The 26,841-nt window shown below is 37.5% G+C and overlaps 1 protein-coding gene across 1 annotated transcript; it reads left to right on the forward strand.

Moving 5' to 3' along the window:
• The first annotated feature begins 1,077 nt into the window (after nucleotides 1-1,077).
• LOC116508078 (heterogeneous nuclear ribonucleoprotein L-like) lies at nucleotides 1,078-26,841 on the forward strand. Its single transcript, XM_032216543.1, has 13 exons — nucleotides 1,078-1,424; nucleotides 6,001-6,119; nucleotides 6,656-6,893; nucleotides 7,877-7,962; nucleotides 9,963-10,059; nucleotides 10,146-10,218; nucleotides 14,420-14,491; nucleotides 18,130-18,347; nucleotides 18,714-18,835; nucleotides 21,110-21,311; nucleotides 22,292-22,349; nucleotides 22,589-22,681; nucleotides 26,159-26,841. The coding sequence occupies exons 1-13, from the start codon at nucleotides 1,248-1,250 to the stop codon at nucleotides 26,215-26,217; spliced, it is 1,614 nt and encodes a 537-aa protein (XP_032072434.1). The 5' UTR covers nucleotides 1,078-1,247; the 3' UTR covers nucleotides 26,218-26,841.

Below are 26,841 nucleotides of genomic sequence, written 5' to 3' on the forward strand. Positions count from 1 at the left end.
TTTGTAGCAGTTGTTAAATAAATGCCATGGTCATTAAGTAAACCCACAAAATAATTCATTTCCATTGAAAATGAAGCTTACTTAAGAAAAACACTATCCAGATTTCAGTAATTCTTTAGTTCTGGCAATGATGCTGGGCAATTTTCTGAAAACAGTTACCATGATCTCCTGATTGATGGAATCCTCTGTTTCTTACTTTCCCACTCATATAGGAAACTAAATACCAGTGGTGTTTTTTTTCTGTGTCTTTGAAGGCATTTAATTTTATTGATGGAGCTAATGAAGGAGTCGCCATCTATTTACTTATTTGACATCGTTCTATTTGAAGCATCTTCTGATAGACCAGAAAGGGTAAGGTGGATTTACTTTGTTTCCATTACTTGGTATAAAAGGAGATATTGGAAGAACATTTGTGAATTGCACTTGGTTAAAAAAAGAAGCCTTTTTTGCACCTAGTTTTGTTACCCTTTCAGTCTTATTTGAAATTGTAAGCCTACATACAGTACTCGGGTTTATCTGGATATAACCACAAAATTCGGGACTGATATTCCCGAATTTTGGCAAGCAACGTTTTTTGACCCTCTTACTTTTTTAAAAAAGTGCAGAACATCAACGCTGCCTGGTTCCATTGCATTACATACAACGCTGCATTGTAAAAAAAAATAAAAAAACCCTTGACTTCCAAGTGACCTTTTATCTTATTGCTCCAAGCTTACACAAACACACACAGGGAGAGGGAGAGGGAGGGAGGGAGAGAGAGAGAGAGAGAGAGGGAGGGAGGGAGAGGGAGAGGGGGAGGGGGGCGATAAACAACAACCCGCCTGGCCGCGCTTCTCTTGAAGGGATCGCAATAGCCGGGTCGCAGAGGCAGAACAGAACCTACATTGCAAAAAAAGGGAGGGGGAAAGGCGGTGGGGGAGGTCTTTATATTCTGGGCGTGATAAGCGTTCCAGCTCTCCACTCGCAATTTGAGGCGCTTCTGAGAAGCTTCCCTTCTAACCAATCACGATGTGCAATCTAGGAATCGGCGCTATCTCGAGGAGGGGCTTTTACTGGTCCTCCTCCGTGTTGCTGCGATTTGTGTGGGCAAACGTGTATCGCTGCGGTGTGGTCTTGTCTTTTATCGTGCCGGGGCATCTCTCTCTCTGGCAGGCCTTACTTAACCAATCTTCTCGGGTCCACCACCCCCTTTCGCGCGCCAATTGTGCGTTCAGCACACTCATCCCTTCGCCAAAGACGCCACCACCATGTCTTCCCCGTCCTCTGGGGAACAGTATGAGGAGGAGGAGGACGGCGCGTACGAGAGCCTAAAGAGGCTAAAACCCAGCGCCGCCGCCGAAGAGGGGGAGATCGAGTATGGGGCAGAGGAGGGCGAGAGCCGCCGGGAAAAGGCCGCCCCTCGCGCAGGGGGCTTCTCCGGAGGGGTAAGGAAAGCGGGCGCGGCGCGCACTCTTGTGTTTTTTGTTCCCGTTGCTCACCGGTTGGGCAGGGAGAATGGAGGCAGATGTCCCTGAGGGATTCACTTCAGTGCCGCCCCGGGGGTCGTGGATATCCTAGCCACATCTGGAAAGGGCTAAGCTTTTTTTTAAAAGACAACCTAGCTTCCCCCCCTCCCCCCCCCAATTTTCCCAAAATAAGCCGTGTGTTGTCGGTGGAAGTCTTCAGTCTTATATTCCATCTTGATTTTTGAGATCCCAGAGAGGCTTTCTTTCCAAATTATCCTCGGGCTAAGCATACTCACCAGCCGAGCATACTTAAATCCTTTCCCGTCTCTCGGCGTCCCACAAATTGGGAACTTGCATTAGGCATAAATGAAATGTTTACCATCGCTTTCAAATTTTGAGGAGATGAAAATTGAGATTTTTGTCTAATCCTGGACCTCAGTATCTCAAATTCCGCCGTGTTTATTTTCCTTCCCTCATTCATCTTAAGAATGGATTCGAAGCAGATAACTGTTGCAATCCCCTTTGTTATTGGAGTTCTATTTTCAGCTATATTTTCTAACTAAGCTTTGTACTAAGGTCTGTGCTCTTGTGGGATGGGAGAATAATAGATTAGGACAAGAATATATTACAGTCGTCTGGGATTTTTCATCTCTTCCTGCAGTATTGTACAGGGTATGTATATACCCTGTATATATGTCATACTTATAAATAAATCTGTGATAATACTGCTTATAGCAAAGCCATTCAAGTCAGTGGCGCAATGTGTTTATGCAGAACAAATCAGCTTCAAAGTGCATTATATTATAGCCATACTGTTTTGGCTTTAAAGTACAGTATTGGAAGTGCTCTGAGCCCAGAAACGAAGAGCTCATCATGTTTGACCATGGTAAAATACCTGAAGTAATTGGGATCATGTTAGAATTATCTGAGTTATATTGGCTGTTTCAGATTTCAAAATATGGCATTTCAACTGCAAAATACTTTTCAGTTAAGTTTATCTAAGCTATGGTCTACAATATGTTCTGTTCATCATTCTGACATATGGGTTTTTAAAAAATCTGTATGTTACTGATTGAATTATGATTAGCTTGAATTCTCACAACCTGGCCATCGTTATCTTGATTACACTACAGAATTTATCACTTTTCATTTTTACAGTTTTTAACTCAGCAGACAGGGGTTTGAAATTTTGTCTTATCGACTAGGGTTAACTGCTCAAAAACAAAATAAAATAGGTCCTTAACTGGTATTTGGAGGAGAGTCAGCAAGATAAAATCTACTTTGAAAATAGTCCAGATCCATCCTAGAGCTGCTCAAGAAGACCCTGATCAAATCCTTTCCGAGCATTGCTATTGGAAAAGCAACTGAAAAGTTTCTTAAAATGTTACCCCCTCCCCTTGTCCTGTGATACAAACCTGTACATTTAGCTTATCTCATACTCCCAGTACTCACATATACAGGTGCAACACAAGGAAAGAGGAGACATGCATATAAGTATAATCTTTATTGTCGTTGTACTTAAATACAACGAAATTAGTCTTAACCTCACTGGTGCAAAATTATAACAGAAACGAAAAAAGAAAAAAAAACCTAGTGTGTGCATGGAGTGATTGTGTTTGTATTTAAAAGTCTCACAGCCCAAGGACAGAAACTATCTTTAAACCTGTTTGTTCAGCTGGCTATAATTTGATGTCTTCTGCCTGATCGTAGAAGTGCAAAGAGACACTGACCAGGGTGTGAATGATCTCTGAGTATTTTCCTTACTCTGCTAAAGCAGTGAGATCTGGCAATATCATCCAGTGGTGTCAGAGGGCAACCAATGGTTTCTTGTGCCGAATTGATCACTCTGTGTAGTGCCTTCCTGTCCGTAGCTGTTAAACCAGCATACCATACTGTAATACAATATATGAGGACACTTTCTATGGTGGACCGATAGAAAGGGGTCATCAGACGTTGTTCCACCTGATTTTTTCGCAGGTCTCTAAGGAAATGAAGTCTCTGTTGGGCTTTTCCAATAACCAGAGACGTGTTGTTTTTCCAGGTGAGATCTAATAATATCTTGACTAATAAGCATTCGCAAGAATTTAAAAGAAGAAACCCTCTCCACACAGCCCCCATCGATGTACAGTGGGGCAGGTTCCTCTCTGTGCTTCCGGAAATCTAGCACCATCTCCTTTGTCTTACTAGTATTTAGATGTAAGTTGTTTCTTGAGCACCATGTGGATACCTTCTGGACTTCTTCCCTGTATGCTGATTCGTCCCAGCACAGTTGTGTCGTCTGCAAACTTTATTATGATGTTGGATAGATCAGAGGATATGCAAGATGTTACGTTACATTACAATTCAGAAGGAAATACAGCATGGCCATTGCTAGTACAGATTCTGGAAATAATTCAGGAACTGCTTTACTTGTTGTCATTTGCTTATGTGAAACATTAGCAAGAAGAATGAGCCATTCTCCGAAATGGAGGATAAGGAATTAATTTAATGCCTCACTGTCAGAAACAGGCCTCTTATTGAGAAATATACACTAGCCTGAATCATAGAATTCCAGAGTACAGTATTTGTATATTCTGAAGCAATAACCAAACAAGACAAATCACCAGGTAAGTTTCAAACATGTGCAATATTGTTATAGTGAAGAAACTGCAGGGGTACATCAAGTATATGTTAACTGCATAATTCTACACATAAGCAACAGTCATGCTGTTTTGCCCATCCTGCAGATAAAGTACAGTATACAGGTAGTCCTCAACTTACAACTGTTCATTTAGTGACCATTCAAAATTACAACAGCACTGAAAAAAGTGCCTAATGACTGTTTTTCACACTTAACGACCTTTGCAGCATCCCTATGATTACATGATCAAAATTCAGATATTTGGCAAGTGGTTCGTATTTATGATGGTTGCAGAATCCCAGGATCATGTGATACCTTTTGCAACCTTTTAACAAGCAAAGTCAATGGGGAAGCCAGGTTCACTTAACTGTGTTACTAACTTAATAAATGCAGTAATTCACTTAACAACTGTGGCAAGAAAAGTTGTCAAATAGGGCAAAGTCACTTAACAAATATTTTCACGTAGCAACATAAATGTTGGCCTCAATTGTAATTCAAGGACAACCTATAATTGTAAATTAGAGAAGCATTTATAATAATAGCAGCAGTGTCTGAAAGCATAAAAGTGTTGATGTAAATTTATTTCTTACATAATCAAAATTGTTTCACTATATAATTTAGTTGATAGTAATGAAATATGTAATCAAATGCTTTTAATTCCAAAACGAATTATTTGAAAATTAATTAAAATTAATATAGCTTATCTACAAATAAGCATTATTTTCATTCTCTTCTTTTGTTGAGCAAATAAAATAGCTCTATCCATGGCTTATTTAGTATGTTATTGAATTTTGGTGGCACAGTGGTTAGAGTGCAGTACTGCAGGCTACTTCTGCTGATCACCGACTGCCAGCAGCTTGGCAGATCAAATCTCACCAGGCTCAAGGTTGACTCAGCCTCCCATCCTTCTGAGGTGGGTAAAACGAGGACCCACATTGTTGGGGGCAATATGCTGACTCTGTAAACCGCTTAGAGAGGGTTGTAAAGCACTGTGAAGAGGTATATAAGTCTAAGTGCTATTGCTATTATCTGAGCTAACATTTCTACTTTCAGAGAACAAATCTCAAACTAATTCAATATTATTTCTTGACTTGAAATGTTGTTCATATTTTAAACAAATATAATTTCTCTCACATTTAGATTTTAAAGTATAAAAATGTATTGAAAACTATTTTCTTAAAAGTTGGGTCCATGAATGGTTCTATTCTAAACACAGCTATTTTCTAACTTTTCATTTAATATATATGAATATTTTGCTTAAAATTCTGATAACAACTTAATTTTATACATTGTTTCATAAAAGTAGAAAATATTTTATTACAATAAAATCATTTATTTTGTTTTTGGTGATAGACCTCCCGGCAGTAATAATTTAAGTTACTCAAGAGAATATTATTGTAAACATAATATTTACTGATTATCACTTTGAATAAGAAATGCAGAGAATTGTTCGTCTTTGAATGGCTCAGATTATCTGCTAAGATTCTGGCTGCATTCTGACTATTACAGTGTATTAATTTCCTGTGTCTTTCACAATTTTGTTGTTCTTTCCAAGTAATATTAAAGTAATGTATAATTAACTATACCTTTAAACTGGAAAAGTAATAATAACCTAAAGTTTGTTTGAATGTAAAGTTGAGATTTAATATTGGCTTTCATACCATAGTCCCTTCCCTTCTCTATTTTCTGTTTAATCTTCCCATGGACATTTAGAATTGCCATTACTTGAGAAAAAGGCAAATCTTAAAGTAGCTAACATTCAAGCTAGACTTAGAGAAAAAATTTCTGTTATAACAAGTAAATTTAGACATAGTTCCGTATTTCATATTTAGGTTATAAATATATACTGTTAAACATGAAAGTAAGTTGTAACTTTGTAATTCACAATATATTTTATAGTATGATTTAAAAAGAAACTTAAAATGCTTTTATTAGGATGCAGGAGGCAGTCATCACAAAGTTTCCGTTTCTCCTGTGGTCCATGTCCGTGGTCTTTGTGAGTCAGTTGTGGAGGCAGACCTTGTGGAAGCTCTTGAAAAATTTGGTACCATATGGTAGGTTTAATGATTTTTTTAAAAGTTATGATAGAAAACTGCATTTTGCTGTGGCTGTATATATATATAAAAGGATAAGACATTTTTTTATATCTTGTTGACATGATCTAGTCAAGCTGTAAAATAAAGATCGTCGTATTTATGGTATAATATTATCCATAGACCAGGTCAATAGAGTTGAATGATAAAGCTATGATTAATGATTTCCAAATAATCTACAAAATCAAGGCATGTTTGGATATAATGTAAAACTGAGGAACATGTCACCTACTGAATTATTTTTCTAAATTGAATAAAGAACAAAATGTTTAGGAGGATTCTTCATAGGCTACTTATAGTTAAGAGGTATTTGAAAGATATAATTTAAATTTAATAGTTTATGTTATACTCAAAGTTGTCATTGACTTTAAGAAATGAAATTGCCTTTTTTGTGCATTTGGCAGTAGAATTTTTATATTAAGTTATATAAGTTTTGCTTTAGTTTAATTGCTGAATTATATTATGAACTAATTCGTTTTGGTGTTTTTTTCCTGTAGTTATGTGATGATGATGCCATTTAAACGCCAAGCTTTGGTAGAATATGAGGATATTGAAAGTGGCAAAAAGTGTGTTACTTTTGCAGCAGATGAGCCAGTATACATAGCAGGACAGCAAGCATTTTTCAATTATTCTACAAGCAAAAGAATAACTCGTCCAGGAAACACTGATGACCCATCTGGTGGGAACAAAGTTCTGCTGTTATCAATTCAGAATCCTTTATATCCAATTACTGTGGTATGTCTATTTTACAGCATAAATCTCAAATACTTGAATCTTTAGATTGTCCTATACTGTGCTTGCTTGTGGCAAGTTTGTGCCTTTTTGCCTATTTTTTACATTGGCAGGATCTAAGATTGTTTTTTCTGGCTTATATTGAATGTGAAAGCATCTTCATATATAAATGCATGTGTTCTTTTCAGTATATTTTGTTCTGTAACACTGGGAAAGTATAGTATAAATCATAGTTTTCTTGTGGAAAATGAATGATTCAGTAATGTTATGTGAAATGAGGACAGTTGTGGAAAAATTTCCCAGGGGGCCAGGCCAGTCTGCTTTTGGAAGTAGAGTTCTGTTTAATTTTAGTTGAATTCAGTTCTCATGATATTATAAATATATACAGTATAAATGTACATACTTTTAACATATTGCCACTTAGATCTTGTAACTTTTCCAAGAACAGTCTTGTAATTTCTTTGTGATGGGGTGTATCATACTGGAGGTGATTAAGATCCCACATTCCTCTCTATATGCATCTTGTGTCCTTCCTTGCCATTTTTGTTATTTTTTAAAGTAAATTTTAATGTTAACATGTATTATTTTAATGTTTAAATTTTTTATCTTGTTGCTTTTGTTTAGTTGTGAGCTGCCTATAGTCACCTCTAGGTGTAATTGGCAGCATAATAAATAAATAAATAAATGGTGATAAAGTTATAATAGATTAGTTCAACATTTTTCACAATAATTTGGAAAGGAAATAATCCTTCCCTTCATTTTGTTCTGCTTTATAAATGGTACAAATATTGAGCATACTAACTTTGTATATTTACCAGTGCAGCATGCGAATTATTTAAAGTATGTATAGCAAAACTGAATTAAAACTTTCTTTTCGAATTGCATTACAGTATTTTCTCAGAATGGCTTTTTAATAGTTGTATATATTTTTATTTGTTAACATTTTGAATTATCTTGTAAGGTAAAACATCTGCTTTATTTTGTAGAATGTCTTGTATACAGTATGCAATCCTGTTGGGAAAGTACAACGTATTGTCATATTCAAGAGAAATGGAATACAAGCCATGGTTGAATATCCTTTTACTCTTCTAATAGAAGAGAAATAAGTAGTTCAGTGTTGAACTGTGGAGTCCTTGGTGCTCTCTGAGCTTGGTTTGTTCTATTGCAAACGTTTTGTTACCCAATTTCAGTACTGTATTGTTATGCTGTAGCACAGGAACTTACCAGAAAACTTATTTATGTATTCCTTTATTCTGCATTTATGCAACCACTGAATTAGAACAACTCGCAGTAGTTTACAGACAAGTGCCAGTCCCAATATAAATAACAGCCCAAAGATGTTTTTTCAAAAGACAACTGAACTTTCTTGGTGTTTTCTCTGAGCTGAACTAAAGCTTCTTGGATGCAAAGTGAAATGTTTTCAAAGAAAATAACCGCAAGAAAATATAGTTGCCTTTTGGAAAAGCATCTTTGGGACAACCATGACCTGGATGAATGAGAATCTCTGTAGACAGAAATAACAGCCATAAATTATTCCTTGAATGTTCTGTAGAACAGTTTTATTTTGGCAGTGAGATCGAGATGGATCCGATCCTTTGTAGGCCTAAATAAATAGCCTTGCAGCTTATGAAAAAATAATGCATAAAATTAAATTTAGAAGAAAGACTATGACTTCTCAAATTTGTCAGAATTATGAATTCTGAAGTGTGACACATTGACTATAGCTTAATTTGTTCACAAAGAAACAAAAGAAAACCACCCCACAAGTTCTCCCTTAGTAATATAATGTACATTGAAAGTCATTTCATTCTTGGTATGGATAACAACTTAGAAACAACTGGAAATCAACAAGAAATCTACCAGCAAATCTAGGTTTACTGTTGTCAGTACCCAATTTCTGTATTTTTCAGAGTATGAGGTTTGAGGTTTATTGGATTTATATGCCGCCCTTTTCCCAAGGACTCAGGGTGGCGTACAACATAAAAGAAAATACATATTACAAAAATTAAAAGGGACATTAGTAAAGTATTCAAAAAACCCAATTGATATTTACAATAAAATTTTAAAAATTAAATTAAAATTAACAACCAAGTATAAGTCGCACCAAGATTTTGAAGAGGCAAATTCTAAAAAAAAGTAGGTAGGCAGATAGAGGGAGAGAGAGGGAGATAAAGAGAGAGAAATACAGTAGGTAGGTAGGGGGAGAGAGAGTAGGTAGGTAGGTAGGTAGGTAGGTACATAAAGGAATAGAGAGAGAGAAAAATAGAGATAGAAATACTGTAGCTAGGTAGAGGGATAGAGAGAAATACAATAGGTAGGGGGAGAGAGAGAGTAGGTTGGTTGGTAGCTAGAAGAAGAGGGAAGAGAGAAATACAGTAGGTAAGTAGGGAGAGAGAGAGTAGGTAGGTAAGTAGATATTTCCAGGTGTATTTATCCATGTGCTGGAGAAGGAAATGGCTGACAATCTGCAGGAACTAAAACTGTTTCTGCTGGCACTGCGCTTGATCAATGTAATTCTCATCAATCAGTTAAAGAGCTTTCCAAAAGGAAAAAAAAAAGTTTTTGCACTCTGCAAACCTCCCAAAATGGCCCGTTTTTCATGAAAACAGGCCCGTTTTTTTTAAAGGCATGAATAACCTGGGGGGGGGCCTTGCAGAGTGCTCCGGGGCCCCTCAAAAACGAGTGAAAACGGGCTAGTTTTTTGTCAAAAAAAATTGCATGCATAGCCTTATGGAGGCTTATAGAGTGCTGCTGGGGAGGGGCAAGAAGCGGCCAGTTTTTTGCTCATTTCTACCCTCTCCAGCCCCCAGGAACTCTCTGAAAGCCACCATAAAGCTATGCACAGCCATTTTGGTGAAGGGGGCGGGGCTTCAGGAGGCAAAAAATGCTGTATTTAGTGTATAAGATGCACCAGATTTTTAGCCTCTTTTTTGAGGAAAAAAGGTTGTCTTATACTCTGAAAAATATGGTAAATGGATTCTGAGTGACTTCTAGCACAGCTACAGAGTTCTTTTCTGAAATATTTTATCGCTGTATTTTAAAGACTAACTAAAGATCCTTAACATATCTTACGTTTGAATCAGTTCTTTGTGCTCAGAAAGCAAAAGCTGCACTCAATGGAGCGGATATATATGCAGGATGCTGTACATTAAAAATTGAATATGCAAGGGTAAAGTTTATATCTTCTTAAACCTCTCTCTTTTTTAGCAGAAAAAGCACTGATTAAAATTCACTGTTTTGCTTGTATCTTGACAGCCAACTCGACTTAATGTAATTCGAAATGACAATGATAGTTGGGATTATACTAAGTCATACCTGGGCAGACGAGGTAAGTGTTTGGGTAATTGTATCTACCATATACATATACATATATACATATATATACATATGCAGACAGTTTCTTTAATGCAAGACAAATATTGCTGGTGGAACTTTTGTTAAAGCTTTGTAATCCTGGAAAAGAATAACTTTCAACACTAGAGTCCCCTGGTGATATACTTAATTATTTAGGCCAAGAAGGAACCCATGTCAAGAAGGATACTTACAGTACTTCTGATTTCATGTCATGAATACCATGGTAGACTGTACCCATTATAATCAGCTTGCACATGGTTCCTGTCTTACATCCCTAGAACAAAACAATATAATATGGAAGACTCCAAATCTTGTTTTGTCTTGTACATTGTGGCAATTGTTTTGGATTTATGTAAGATAGGTTTTCCAATGTAAATGTTGTCTAAAGGATCATAACTACCTAAAAATAAAATGACTTGTATAATTTGCTGTGTATACTTTTTGAAAATTTAGGCATTAATAGCAGGAGGTTGGAAAACCTATCAAGGTAGAGTATTTAGCAAATTTTGAACATGAATCAAGATTTGATTTTTTAAATAATTACCTCATGGTTGGATTATTTAGATAGTATTTTGACTGGGAAAATGTACTATTAATATTAGGCCCTGGCTTGCCTTTTAACTATTATCTAAAAGTTGCATTTTATAGATAGTGCTTTGATTGTAACATGTACTATTAATATGTAGGCTTTGGAATAAGAATTAAGTATTTGTAAAAAGTTAATAAGTGGGATATGCTATTGGTTAGCAGATTATTCAACCACAATGCTATGGTAAAAGTTAAACTTTGTTTCAAATTACTAGATAACCTAACTAAGATACGAAGTTTACACATTCAATTCAGATTCTGTTTAGGGACTGTGGCCTATTGTGGTAAATGAAACTGTGGGAAATAAGAACTCTTTCCTTGAAGGAAAATAACACAGTATCAAAAATTTCATGTTTATTGTGACATTTGACTTTTCTTTGAATAGCAAGTCCTGTTTCTTATTTTTAACTGTTTTTGAACATTATTTCAGTTCTCAAGAATGGATTTGGTTATGTGGCACTGAGATATCTTTGAATATGTGAACTTTGTTGTTTAAATACACCCACATAATTGCTTAGCATAGTAGCATAGCTAATTCTCAGTTTACAACCATTTATTCAACCACCGTTTAAAATTATGATGGTACTGAAAAAATGGATGCCCATGCCTGAAATTATGGTTGTTGCAGCATCCCCATAGTCACGTGACTAAAAATTAGGGGGTTTGGTAGCCCAGCCACACTTATGACAGTAGCCATGCTGCAACTCACCTGTCTCCTCATTATTTATGCTCTTTGGTTGTTCTGTGCAGTAGTACTTCTCATCAGAGGGTGATACTAGGGCAAGAATGACGTTCCTGCCTCTCCAAATAATGCGTCCATTCTCGCGAGACCTGAGGTAGCTTTCCGAAGGATCATGTGAATGGGGTGTGTGCCTTGGGATGAAGGCCTTAAACTGCCAGTACCAACCTTGCATACAGTAGCCCAAAGAGTATAGATGGTGGGAGGAGATAAGTGAGTGAGAGAAATGGCAATACCCCTATTGTCCTAAGTGCTGCTGGGCCAAGTGGAGTAGCTTTGCATCATGTTGCTGGGACAGGCTGAGACTTCTAAGAGCAACTGCAGTTTTGCACCACATTGCATCTTTTGTGTGGCTTGTGCCAGGCCTTCCCCACCCCCACTCCTTACCTGGGATTCCCTCTGCTTAACCTGTGTTTCTCAGTTAATTGAGTGCTGGTATTACAGTTGCCAAGTGATGTAGTCACGTGATATTTCACTTTATGAGTGCATTGCTTAGTGATGAAATTCGGTTTCCAATTGTGGTTGTAAATTGAAGACTGTATGTAGCATTACTTTAAATTGTAATGGAAAAACCTGCACCACATTTTCTGTCGATAGACAATTATAGGTTTTATTCTGATAAATAACAGTTAATAAAAGCTACTGTCTATATCAATTTTAATGAATCATCAGAGAACATAATGTGAGCAATAAACCAATTGCCAGTGAGTGGGCAACTTCCTTAATATAGAAAATTACTCATTTATTTTGGACTTATAATTTATCTGGCAAAGTTGGCTAATCTTATCTAGGCTTTGAAGCTAAGCAGCCTGGTGGGAACAGTACTGTCATAGGGATCTGTCAGTTTAGACTGGGCTGCAAATCTGAACAAAATAAACCCAGAATGTGGCAAGAGGAGACCACTTTCATGTTAACAAGAAAGCTATATGTGCATGAAATCACCAGAAATCAAGCATAACTTGGGAGTTTTTACGTTTTTCATTAAGCAGATAATTTTGAATATTTGAACCGGTTTGGTTCTCCTTTTTTCAACAAGAGTATTGTGTTACAGCATTGCACTCAAGAACCTAATACTGTATAAATCTGCTACCTGAAATCTTGTCAGTTGTATTGAATATAGATCCTGTTAATGCTATTTTGTAGAGTACGGAAATAGGGCAGTTGTACCAATGCATACTTTATAGTTACATAGAAATATGTACCAGACAAATATAACATACCTATGGGTTGCGTTTTCCTCTCTATTGTTTTTAGTCAATGACCACATGGCTATCAAGAGTAGCAGCATCTTCATTTTTCATTAAACATATCTTATTCATATTTCCTTTTCAGTTGTTGGTCAGAAATAATTTTTAATTCTCCAACATCTAGTGAATGTTTTAGTAGGAAGGATGTTGCAATTTTTATTTCTATGCTTTAGGAGTCCCAGAGTTGGAAGGGATCTTAGAAGTGCTCAGTACAGAATCAATTGCAGTGTCTCTGAGGAATGATCATTTTTAAAAAAATAAATATATATGAAGAAATTATTGGTGGTGGATCATTGGTGGATTTTCTGGACAAGGTTTTTTGGAAGTGATTACCTGCTTCCTAAGGCTGTGAGAGTGACTTTCCAACTGGCTTTGTGTCTTAAGGTGGGACTAGAACTAATGCCTTAACCACTGGCTCATATTAATATCTCAATATCAGTTAAATATTAAACAGGATATTATTAGCAGGCATTTTCCTTATTTCATAGTTATTCATCTTTTACCAAAATAAATAAAAGTAATCCATGTGAAATTTATGTATGTAGTTGACATACAAAAATATTCTTCCTCACTTTTGTTTTGAGGACTTACATTTTTTTCTAATGTTTTCATTTTTAACAAGTTGCCCTAACAAAATTGTGGGCCTTGGAAACAAACTTTTAGCTTTTTATTATCAAAGCTGAGTTTACAACCCATGCTGATTTTAATAGGCTCCATGTAAAAACATAGATATTTTCTCATTGAAATACTATCTATCTTTACTGCTGTTTCTTATTTCTCACAGTTTAGCAATCAATTAAAAAATTGACACTTCAAATTATGTAATAAAACAATCAGCAAACATTAATGATAAATGCCATTACAGTTGATACTGGTTTCTGCTTTCATCCAATACTGTTGACTCTTTGGTTAACTTTATATTCTTGTATAAAATGAAATTTGCTGAAAACGTCTCATTGTTAAAAGTTCGATTTTCATTGGCATTATAATATAGATTGTATAATAATAGTGTAGCAATGTATAGTTTTCTCAGCACTTTCCCATTAATAGCTGTTGATGTATGTTAAAAAATATGATCCTCTGTTAACTGATTATGAAACCATGTAATACAGGTTGTTATTGGATTATGCTGAAACTTCTTGAAAAGAAGCCCTCTTTGAAAATATGCTGCTGTTGAAGCTAATAGTGTGAATCAGGTACTGTCCTTCGAAAGTACTGCATTTACAGCTTGATTTTTACGAGAGTAATTGTAGTGTTAAGACATCTGTAGAGTTTTCTTAAGTTTAAAATGTCAAATATTTCTGGATGTGATTTTAATAACAACAATATTTCTAGTGTCCTAACAATAATTCTGGCGTATTTTCGTATTAGAACAAATCAGTCTAAGTGACTAAATGACCAAAATATGCAAATGTATAACCTTAAAAATATCTGGTTACCATACTGTTGGAAATATAATATTTGACTGGTGGACATGTGATCAGATCTAACAGAGCTGCTGTTAAGTTTTAATCAGAAAATATATATTTTTTAGTTAATAAAATTCTAATATTTTGAGAGGTTTTTTACTTTAAAAAAATCAATGCTCTCTTATTCTTTAGATAGAGGGAAAGGCCGACAGAGGCAAGCTATTTTGGGAGAACATCCTTCATCATTTAGACATGATGGCTATGGTAAGTTCCTTTTTTATGAATTTAATTTCATAAAAAATATTCATAAATCTCTGGTTTTATACGGAAAACACACCTGTTTCTGCAATTATCTGTGTCTTCTGCATGAAAGAAATTGCTCACATTGCTACATAGAAGGGATAATCTTTATTTTTAGGTTAAAGAAGTTGTTCAGCTTATTACAATTCCCTGGCTAATGTTTTTATCCAAAAATTATAGCCACTTACTAGGTTTTTAGGATTGGTCGTTGTGGTGTTTTTTTAGCTTTCATTTTTCTAAAAGCCATCACAATTCTTGGTTGCACATTTTATCACAATGGAACACTATTATGAACACTATTATTTTAAAAATAGATAAAATATGGTGATTACCACCAGATTGAATCTTGTGGTTTGTGATCTTACAGATTTTTCAAGATTAACTGTTCCTTGTGAGCTTTTGGAGAAAATGTATTATTTTAATTAAGTAATTAAAAAATTCCTAATGGGGTTCTGTTTTGATAGATTGATGAGTCCTTTGTAATAGAGCCTTGAAAACTAAAATATATTAGTAACCGGTGTCAAATTTTGATTTGGTTCTCAAAAAAGACAAGTTCTGCATTCTATTAAACGTTTTACTGCCAATTAAAATTCAGTTAGAAACATATCTTGAACTTAACAAGATTATTCAGTAGTATTGCTGTATATTAAAAAGGTTCTGGGAATCAAAGCCATAAGTTTTATTTTATATTATTTAAAAGTAAGGGTTTTTTTAAAAAATGGTGGAACATTGCTGTTGAGTATTAAATAGGTTCAAGGAACAAAATCAAAGCTGCAAGTTTTGCTTTACAAATAGTCCTTGATTTATAACCTCCAACAGTGAACTGGTAGTTCCAATGGTAAGCAGTGCAGTTGTCATACAGTTGTTAGGCAAATTTGGCTTCCTGCATTGGCTTTGTTTATTTGTGAAATTTATTAGCCACCCATCTTGCCACATGGTAACTCTTTTAGTTACTTTGCTTGTCTGAAGTCAGCTGAGAAGGTTGCAAATGGTGATCAAGTGATTCACTGGTGTTGCAACTGTTGTAAATACAGGGCGGGGCATAACCTTTTCCTAGGGGGTCACAGCAAGATCGACAGCAGTTTACAACTTCCGCGACACCTCATTTTAAAGCCCATAAAAAACTGAATTGAATGAGCTATTAAATGTTAAATTTGCTTTAAGAATGGCTGGAAAATTCGATTCGGAAGAACAAAGGATCATTGACAGAATAAAATGCATTGCCTTTCGAGAGGCTCGCGATGCTGGAGCGACGTTTATCAATCGAAAATGGATTGCAAACAAATTGAAACGTCATCCGGATTGGGTTACTGATAATTGGAACAAAACAGCCCAAGAATGTTTCACAAAATTTGGAGAAGGGCGTCCTCTGCAACTGTCCCAAGAAAGCAAAGCCATCATTGCAACTGGCAGTCGCAAACAACGAAAAGGAAACCGAAAAGTGGCCCAAGAAATCCTTCAAATTCGTGGAAAACGAGTTGATCAAAGGACAATCGGCCGATATCGAGAACGAGAAGGTTTGAAGCCATTCCACGTCATTTGCAAACCATTGAAAACTCAAACACACGTTCAAGATCGGCTTTGGTTGTGCGATTGGTTGTCTGAATGGACCGAGGAAGATTTTCTTCATTTGGCGCCATCTGACGAATTCTTCGTTTATGCCATTCGAAAACCGAATTTCCAGAACGATCGAATTTGGGCTAAAGACGTCGACGACATCGCCAAACATGAACGATATCGACAAATCGTTCGCAATCCGACTTGCATCGGGATTTTCGTCATTTTCACAGCCAAGAAACTGCATTGGGTTTTGAAGGATAAAGGGGAATCCTGGGATGGCAGTTATTTTCGTGAGAAAATTTTATTGGAGAATGTCATTCCATTTCTCAGTGATCCAGACAATGTCTTGGTGGTTGGTGAGGCTGTCTTTCTTCATGACAAAGCTCCTTGCATGCGTGCAAATGCGACTCAGCAATTGTTAAAGGAAAACAATGTCGAATTTTGGGGCAATGACGTCTGGCCGGGAAATTCGCCAGATCTCAATCTGGCAGAGAACATTGGGGCCATAATTAAGGATGAAGTGGAAGCTCTGATGATTCAGGAGCAAGGTCAAAATCGATATTCGGTTGAAACTTTGAGAATGAATTTGGAAACTGTGTTGAAAAATCTGGAAAATCGAACGGAACTGTTTGAAGATTTGTTGTGTTCTTACCAACCTCGTTTGAATGCTGTTCGAAGGGCTAATGGTGGTCATACTGACTATTAAATCGTGTCAATAAACTCAGTTTTTGATGGGCTTTCGAATGGTGTATGAATTATTTGTGTTGTTATTACAAGTGTTGCTGTGACCCCCTAGGAAAAGGTTATGCCCCGCCCTGTACATGCCAGTTGCCAGGCACGCAGACCTTGATCACATGACCTCAGGGACACTGGGACAGTTGTAAATGTGATGACAGTCCTCTCAAGTAAACCAGATAGGAAACAAGACTAGACAGACTAATTCTATTTTTTTGTAAGGCCACATTAACCGAATCTTGCAAATCTGAAGATGCAGACTTCCTATCATCCATTTTTAAATGCTTGATCATTAGGGCAAATCCTTACTAAGTTTCATTCTCTGACCATTAAGTTAGTAGTGGCTCTTACCTCTCTTGTTTGATTGTTTCCTAGACAGCATCTTTTCCCTTTGTTCCCCAAGGTCAACCACACCAGTGGTGGGATTCAAATTTTTTTACTACTGGTTCTGTAGACGTGGCTTGCTGGGTGTGGCAAGGGAAGGATACTGTAAAATCTCCATTCCCACCACACTCCAGGGGAAGGATACTGCAGAATCCCCAATCAGCTTGGACTTGGGAGACAGAGAATAGATGGGGGCAGGGCCAGTCAGAGGTGGTATTTACCAGTTCTCCGAACTATTCAAAATTTCTGATACCGGTTCTCCAGAACTGGTCAGAACCTGCTTAATACCATCTCTGTTCCACACATTCCATTAGGGAATGGTCATGTCATTTTTTTCAGTGCCATTGTAACTTCAAATATTACTAAATGAATGATTGTAAATCACAGACTACCTTTATAGAGATAATTCTAAACTTACAGCCATTTGTTTAGTGGTTTTTTGAAGTTACAAAAGCATTGAAAAAAGTGATATGACCGATTTTCACACTTACAATCATTGCAGCGTCCCCATGATGACATGATTAAAATTTGGACACTTGGCAACTGGCTTGTACTTATGACAGTTGCACTGTCTCTGTGTCGTGTGATCACCATTTGTAACCTTTCCAGCTGACTTCCAGCAAGCAGAGTGGAGGAAGCGTTATTCGCTTAACAACCTCATGATTCACTTAACAACTGGCAAAAAAGATAAAATATGGCACATCTCATTTAACAACTGTTTTGCTTAGTAATACAGATTTTTGGCTCAATTGTGGTCATAAATTGAGGATTACCTGTATTATTAAAAACTTAGTTTTACTATTTAATGAAACATCACTAAATAAGACGTGTTGCTGTGGTTATTTTGTAATGCTATATTTAGTTGATGCATTGTATACTTAAATATTCGAGACTTATTAACTAGGGAGTATTTTTTTCTTTAGGAACACATGGTCCTCTGTTACCTTTACCAAATCGGTATAGAATGGCATCTCGGGATACTCCAGAGCTTGTTGCTTATCCACTTCCCCAAGCCTCCTCATCTTACATGCATGGAGGAAGCCCCTCAGGATCTGTTGTCATGGTCAGTGGTTTGCACCAGCAAAAGATGAATTGCTCAAGAGTCTTCAACTTGTTCTGTTTGTATGGAAATATTGAAAAGGTAAACTAAATCCCTAGCAATGTGACTGTAAAGCAGAAATGCATTACAATTACCCCACCAAAACCAGACATGTGGCCTCTGAATACTGTTAAATTGAATTGTGATTTTATTATAGTATAATGGAATAATTGCATTAACACTAAAGTGGAAGCTTTTCTTTGAATTGATCTCACCCAGTTTTTTAGCATTCAAGTGATCACCAAAAGTTTAAATGCAGCCATTTGCCTGAAAAAGTTTGTGTATGACTTTTTAAAGGGACAGTAAATATCTTTGAAGACAAGTCATTGTTATGTATCTTCCAACTGAAATTGAAAAATGTCCTATCATCTTTTAAACTTAATTTATGTATACTTTAAAATATTACAGGTGAAATTTATGAAGACTATTCCAGGCACTGCATTAGTGGAAATGGGTGATGAATATGCTGTTGAAAGAGCAGTTACATATCTCAATAATGTCAAATTATTTGGGAAGAGACTAAATGTTTGGTAGGTGTGCATCACAATTTTTATTTTAATATCAATACCAATATAAGATAAAATGTGTTAAATTAACCCGATTTAGAGAATTTAATTTAGTTTAAGGAAAATCCCTTTTTGTACATTTACAAAATGCGATTTGACTCTTCATTAATTTGCGATCCCAGAGGGTCCTGGAGGAATGGATTATCTGGAAATGGATTCTTTTCAGTCAGGTTTCAGATTCAGGTATGGCATTGGTTGCACTCATGGATGATCTCTGGTGGGAGCCTGATGGATGTGGTGCCTCCATCTTTGCTCTTCTTGACCTCTCTGTGGCTATCAATAGCATTGTCCATGGTAACTTTCTACGCCAACTTAGGGAATTGGGCGTAGGCAGCACAGTTTTGTGCTGGTTCACCTCCTTCCTCCAAAGCCGGTCCCAGTAGATGTTAATAGGGAATGAAAGATCCAGCTCATGGCCCTCCTTTGTGGGGTGCCATGGGTCAGTGCTCCTTCCACTTTTTTTTTTACATCTAAACCACTGGGACCGGATGAAGTATCACCACTATACTGATGATGCACAGCTATATGTCTTTATTGCAGTGGACGTCCTTTCACAGTGCACGGAAGGGGTCTGGATAGGGGACAAGAAACTTCAACTGAAACCTGGTAAAACAGCGTCTGTGGGTTGACCTCACTGTATACAGGAGTTTATCAAATTAGGTCCTGGATGAGGTTGGGCCATCTGGTGCATACCTTGGGGTTCTCTTAGGCTCATGGCTCCTGCTCAATGAGCAGGTGGCAGCCATGGCCAGGAGGACCTTTGTCAACTCCACATTGTGTGCTAGTTATGCCTCTTCCAGGACAGAGGCCTTGTGTTCTGTCCCTCATGCGCTGGTCATCTCCTCATTGGACTGTTGCAATATGTTCTATTTGGGGCTATCCTTGAAAAGTATCCAGAAGTTTCAGCTGGTGCAGAATGCGGCTCTGCAAGCCATACTGAGTGCTATAAGAAGGGCAGACATAATGTTCTTTGCTCTGTGAACTGCACTGGATTCCAGTTTGCTTCTAGGTCCAGTTCAAGGTATTGGTAGCCAGCTATAAAGCTTATATGGCATAGGGCCAGGTTACCTGTTGTGACTCAGCAGAAGCTTGCTGTGAGTTGCGTCGGGATGCAGGAATAATGAGCAGCTGTTGCTCGTTAGGGTCGTCTTCTGCAGATAAAAGACTGATGGTGCCACGCCTTAGTTGCAGAAGTCAACATTCGTCGTTCGTCGTGTGTGGTTCATCTTTTCGAGATTCAAAGAGGCACTTGGATAAGTGATTTGCTTTCTGTAAATCTGGTTTGCTGTAAGAGCTTTTTGTTTTTGCTTTTGCTGTGTAACTTTTTGCCAGAGACTTTATCTACATTTATTTTTTGGCTCGCAGCCAGCTTGAGCCAGGACTCATAAAGATATTTCCTTTGAAGTTCTGTCTGTCATTTGTGAACGAGCGAAGAGGGGGGTCAAGAACAGTTATCTATGGAACCAGCTTCGCCACATCACATCACCCCATCCCACTTGTTCAGGCAGGGAAATATGCTGCAGACCATGTCTATCAAAGAATTTTGACTGGCAGAGTCTAGGAAGAGCTGGTGTCCAATTACTCTACAGGTGCCCCTGCATTGTGGAACATCCTGCCCTCAGAGGTGATGAAAGCCCCCAATCTTTTGATCTTCCACAAAGTGGTCAGAACTTGGCTGTGTGATCTTGTGTACAAGACGCAGAGTGCCACACAATGGTGGGGCTAGCTGGTTCCATGAAAACCCCTACTTACCCTGTTTTAACAACAACTTAACCCACCCACCCCCAATTTTGGAATATGTCACCTTTTGAAATTTTATAATGTTATTTTTTTTAATTTTTAAAACTTTTTAATCTTAAATTATTCTGATTTTAATGTTTTTATTCATTGTATTGTACATTGCCCAGAGCATCTCTCCGAGAGGTGATTAAGAATAAGAAAAGTAAATAAATTACAGTAGAGTAGAGTAGAGTAGAGTAGAGTAGAGTAGAGTAGAGTAGAGTAGAGTAATGGACTGGAATAGGAATAGAATACTGTATTTGACCAAGTGTGATTTGTTTCCGGTGCAGAAGCTCTCAGTGTACATGCATTTGATAAAAGAATATTTTACTGCAATAATTGGAAGGTTAATCAATTTATTAAATTATATTAGAGTATAATTAAATTTTACAGGTTAAATAAGTAAAATTTTCTGATTTAAATATGAAGGGAGTTTTCTTGTCTGTTTTTTAATTGCAGTGTATCCAAGCAGCATTCAGTTGTTCCTAGTCAAATATTTGAGCTGGAAGATGGGACAAGCAGTTATAAAGACTTTGCAATGAGCAAGAACAATCGTTTTCCAAGGGCTGGCCAAGCATCCAGGAACATCATCCGGCCACCTTCTTGTGTATTGCATTACTATAATGTACCCCTATGTGTGACTGAAGAGACTTTTGTAAAGGTAAGAATAGACCATGGTTCTAAACAATAATCAGGTTACAAAATCTAATACTTTTTACATCTTTTTTACATATCATTTTGTAGCCTGTCAATTTTAAATCTACTTTGCTATCGGTCTCAGTTGTTCTTCTTCCATAACATATTTTAAGGATAGTCTTATCTATAATGGAGATATTCTTAAATCGATTATTCACAAATATTGTTCAGTATGCCTTTATAATTTAAAATATATGATTAAAGTATTTTGCTCCATTCTATATTAGTAATCAAATTTAAATGTTTTTCTCTGATTTTAAATGATTTTTAAAAATGAGGCTTGATCAGACTTTGTGTCCAAATAATTGTGGCTACATTATAGTTATGAGCTTGATTGAAATGCCTCGACTTTCAGTCATTCAGTTTAAAACTGAGTGCAAAAATTATGGTTTCTACTGTCTACTCACAAAGAGCGCTGTCTGGATTGCAATCTCTCCTTTTTTCAAAATGATATTGCCATCCAAAATCCATCCTCTAGCTACCAGTCTGATTGCAATACTATTCCCCAGTCCTTCAAATCTCCTTGTTTGCCATAAATCCTTACTGGAATTTCAGGGACTGCATCCCTTGAACTCCCTTACCTAACTACCTTCATCTCTGCCCTTTTGACTGCCCTGCACAGCAGCATTTCTCGGTGCTGGTGGCATAGGAGTTGAAATAGAAAGCTGTACTTCAGTAGCCTCAGCCAGCTGCTGCTGCCAGGCATCTACTTCAGACCCAGTGCTGCCATAACTTTGAATGGTCATTAAGCAAGGATTATCTGAAATTGTTTATTTTTAATTTATTATATTTCTTCCCTGACACATTATAATAATTCAATATTTGTTGTTTCAATAGGGGAGCCATGATATTTATGGAAGTACTTCATAGCAATGTATCTGTGAATCACTCTAGCATTGAGTCTTGCTGTTTAGCAACCATATTTTTGTTTTCCTTTTGTTACAGTTGTGTGATGATCATGAAGTTCTATCCTTTATCAAATATAAAGTATTTGATCCAAAACGTAAGTAAATATTACTTGAAGGAGAACATTGTTAGTCAATATTAGACATGATTGGGTGTTCTTATGGGGTTCTCATGGGCAGTTTTTTTGATTATTATTGAATTAAATATGCCTTTAATGTGATAGAAAACAATTTCACATATTCTTTTAAAAAATATTTTTAAAAACCTGGGCAAATGATACTGACAGAATAATAAAGCAAAACAAAACATTTTAACTCTTTGTTTTGCCACCATCAGCTAACACACTTTCTGGTCTCATGGAATGGGAATGCAAGACAGATGCAGTGGAAGCTCTTACAGTACTAAATCACTACCAGATAAGAGTGCCTAGTAAGTATCACTATGAAATAATCTTCACATCATGTTTGTTGAGGATGTCTTAATGTTGGGCTGGGAAGTATAATTTGCAGAAATTAGCATTCATAATGCCATTGGGCCTACTGCATTTTAATCTGTTTGATTGATTGATTGATTGATTGATTGATTGATTGATTGATTGACTGACTCACTGACTAATTTATGATCATGTATATGGCTAGCCAACTAATTCTAAGTGACTCCTGGCAGCTTACAAAGATAAAACCCAGTATAAAAACAATATAGAAGCAATAACCCTCCCCTGCCCATCCAACCCAGCAGAAACAATCAACCTGCCACTTGATGGGCTCTATATTACTCTTTTGCCCCCAGGCCCATTGGTAGAACCAGGTCTTCAGGGCCTTTCAAAAGAGTGTCAAAGTGGTGATCAACTTTATCTCTGTAGGGATGATGTTACGAGAGGGAGCAAGCCACCACGAAGAAAGCTATTTATGGACCTTCTTGGGAGAGGGTAGTAATTTTGTTCTGTATTGGTCTAGTTGTTTACATTGGGAAAAGAGTGCTGCAAATCCTCAGCGCATATCTTAAACGTTAGTTAAGAAAGCAGGTTAAATATCCAGTAGCTAGAGAAATTTGCTTCAGCAATTATAATACTATTTGTTTTAGCAATTATGATAAAGCAATATTAAGAATTTAATAATTAGAAATAAATTTACACATACATACTTGCATAGTGTTTATCAGATAAATACAAATAGAATTGTAATTGTTTACTGTATTATCAATTATGATAAAGATGCCTACACTTACATCCAAGTCTAAAACAGTGGCAAACAACAAATTTTGCTCCTATGTAGTAAGTGATTAGCTTGACTGAGAAAGAATAATCTCCCAGTTCTCCCAGTATAGTCGAATAATTTGTAAACTTGGTGGTGTAAATGGCAAATTAATTTGTGAAAATGGATTAGTGTTCAGCAGAAAGAAAGGTATACTATTTATTTTTACTAATTCCATTTTCATCTACATATCAAACAAAACAGTGTTAGAATCTTGCAATTTATAAAATGCAACCTTTTAATTAGAAATAAACAATCCAATTTTCTTGAAAAAGCTAATCCAGGCAGAGCAGGACCAAGTATTGCCAATGAACCTCTTTGCCTGTTTAAGATATCAGACTGCCCTCTGTGCTTACTCTCATTTGTGCTTGGGCGTGCCAGTTTGTCTAGACAGTGATTCAGCTTTGATGCACAAGCTCTCCCACAGTTGTGATTTCCGTCTGATTTTCTCACGGACTCCTAAGGAATTGTGACCTACTGTTTAAACCTATGACGTGGTCCATTTCAAAGACTCAGTAACTTAGTATTAGAAATAAACTGATCTACCCCATACAACTGTCCTAACAGCATTGGTAGTTTTATTTGCAAACTAAAATACTGCATTTTCCTGGCAAGAAGGTACTGCATTTTAAATGTTGTATTCATGTGATATTTCTGTGACAGAAATGTAGTTGTGAAAAAATGCAGGTAAATTGCTCTCATTGGGGGGCAGAGATCGTCCCCGAGGCCCCTAACTTATGGGGTGCCGCAGGGCTCGGTCTTATCCCCCCTACTATTTAACATATACATGAAACCGCTGGGCGAGATCATTCGGAGGCATGGGATAAAATACCATCAATACGCGGACGACACGCAGTTGTATCTGTCCGCCCCGTGCCAACTCAATGAAGCGGTGGACGTGATGAGCCGGGGTCTTGAGGCCGTTAGGGACTGGATGAGAGCTAACAAACTGGTACTCAACCCAGACAAGACCGAGTGGCTGTTGTGTTTTCCTCCCAATAATTTGGCCAACGTTCCACCACTCAGGCTGGGGGGTCAAAATTTATACCCCTCAGACAGGGTCCGCAACTTGGGAGTCCTCCTGGACCCACAGCTGACTTTTGACCATCATTTGTCAGCTGTGACCAGGGGGGCATTTGCCCAGGTTCGCCTGGTACGCCAGTTGCGGCCCTACCTGAATCGGGAGGCCCTCACAACAGTCACTCGAGCCCTTGTGATCTCTAGGCTGGAATACTGCAATGTGCTCTACATGGGGCTGCCCTTGAAGAGCATCCGGCGACTTCAGCTAGTCCAGAATGCGGCCGCGCGAGTGATCGTGGGCGCACCACGGTTCGCCCATATAACACCGATCCTCCGTGAGCTGCGCTGGCTACCTGTTGATCTTCGGGTGCACTTCAAGGTGCTACTTACCATTCATAAAGCCCTCCATGGTAGTGGATCTGACTATTTGAGAGACCGCCTTCTGCCAATTACCTCCCTGCGTCCCATCAGATCGCATAGAGTAGGCCTCCTCCGAATTCCATCCGCCAGTCAGTGCCGACTGGCGACTACGTGGAGGAGAGCCTTCTCAGTTGCAGCTCCGACGCTCTGGAACGATCTCCCCGTGGAGATTCGCACCCTCACCACCGTCCAGACCTTCCGCACAGCCCTCAAAATCTGGCTATCCCGTCAGGCCTGGGGATAAGACCTTAACCTCGCCCCACCCGAATGCTGAATGAATGTTGTGTTTTACTGGTTTATTTTTTTTTATTCACGTTTTTCTTTTTTCTCGTGTTCTGTCTTGCACTCCCTCCCTATTAAGTGTAAGCCGCTCTGAGTCCCCTCAGGGAAAAGGGCGGCCTATAAATGCCAATAAACATCTAAACATCTAAACATCCGGCGACTTCAGCTAGTCCAGAATGCGGCCGCGCGAGTGATAGTGGGCGCACCTCGGTTCGCCCACATAACACCTATCCTCCGCGAGCTGCGCTGGCTACCTGTTGATCTCCGGGTGCGCTTCAAGGTGCTACTCACCATCCATAAAGCCCTCCATGGTAGTGGGTCTGAGTACTTGAGAGACCGCCTTCTGCCGATTACCTCCCTTCGACCCATCAGATCTCACAGATTGGGCCTCCTCCGAGTTCCATCCGCCAGTCAGTGCCGACTGGCGACTACGCGGAGGAGAGCCTTCTCAGTAGCAGCTCCGACCCTTTGGAACGGTCTCCCCGTAGAGATTCGCACCCTCACCACCGTCCAGACCTTCCGCGCAGCCCTTAAGATCTGGCTATCCCGTCAGGCCTGGGGATAAGATTTTCATCCGCCCCACCCGAATGTTGAATGAATGTTGTGTTTTATTGTTTTATTTTATTCACATATTATTTCATGTTTTGTCTTGCACTCCTTTCCCACGAATTGTAAGCCGCCCTGAGTCCCCTCAGGGAAAAGGGCGGCCTATAAATGACAATAAAATCTCTAAAAAAAAAAAAATCTCTCTAAATCTCATATTTCTATAAAACTGTGTTTACAGAAAATTAGCTCAAAGTAGTTTGCTATTTTCCATCTCAGTTTGTATCACTTTAGTTTAAAACTATAATTTCATGATCGACCAGGCTATTTTAAAGAGTAAAAGTTATAGTATTTTTCTAACTCTTGAGTTTCCTTTTGCATTTTACAGATGGCTCTAACCCATATACTACCTTGAAGCTTTGCTTTTCTACTTCTTCCCATCTGTAGACAAAAGACAGCATGTTAAGGACTCCATTTGCCTTTTATTCACAAATGTGAAATGACACATGGTTCATTGACTCTGAGATATTTGCCCAGTTTGATTGTTTCAGTTTAACTTGTTTATTTGTTTTGTAATACATGAATGTGTTTAAATGCCAAATGTTTCCTTTTTTTCCTCAAAAAAGTAGGTATACCAGGATTTGACTGCCTTGGTAGTAGCATGTGCATATCAATTGAATAAAGGTCTTGATTTTAAATCAGTTTTCCATATCACCATTCCATTTACTGAGGTTATTTTTCATTTTGGTATCAATGCAAAAAGGGTGATTATTTTAGGATATTAATTGTAAAATTCTTGGTTACTATTACTAATTATAAATTGTATGTGTTACAACAGTTCTAAGGCAAATACTTGTATAAATTCTTTCCAAATTATACATACTGGTTTTTTGTAATGTAATATATGATTATTAAAAAGCAATTTCACGAGAAAAAATTAATACCCTTTTTGCAGAATGGAAGGAAACTTATTTTTAAAAATTGTCTTTTCAGAATTGTTTTCGTTTATATTAGCATGATATGATGCTAATCCTGGCCTGGAAGCTATTGCAATTAAAAATAAAAACTGAA

This window comes from Thamnophis elegans, chromosome 4 (genome assembly GCF_009769535.1).
Source record: "Thamnophis elegans isolate rThaEle1 chromosome 4, rThaEle1.pri, whole genome shotgun sequence".
Taxonomy (NCBI): Eukaryota; Metazoa; Chordata; class Lepidosauria; order Squamata; family Colubridae; genus Thamnophis; species Thamnophis elegans.

Excerpts from the sequence above, each read along its gene's own strand:
- LOC116508078 (XM_032216543.1), top strand. The coding sequence starts at position 1,248 with ATGTCTTCCCCGTCCTCTGGGGAACAGTATGAGGAGGAGGAGGACGGC. Across the intron at positions 6,120-6,655 it reads GAAAAATTTGGTACCATATG|TTATGTGATGATGATGCCAT; the intron begins GTAGGTTTAATG and ends TTTTTCCTGTAG. Across the intron at positions 22,350-22,588 it reads TAAAGTATTTGATCCAAAAC|CTAACACACTTTCTGGTCTC; the intron begins GTAAGTAAATAT and ends TGCCACCATCAG.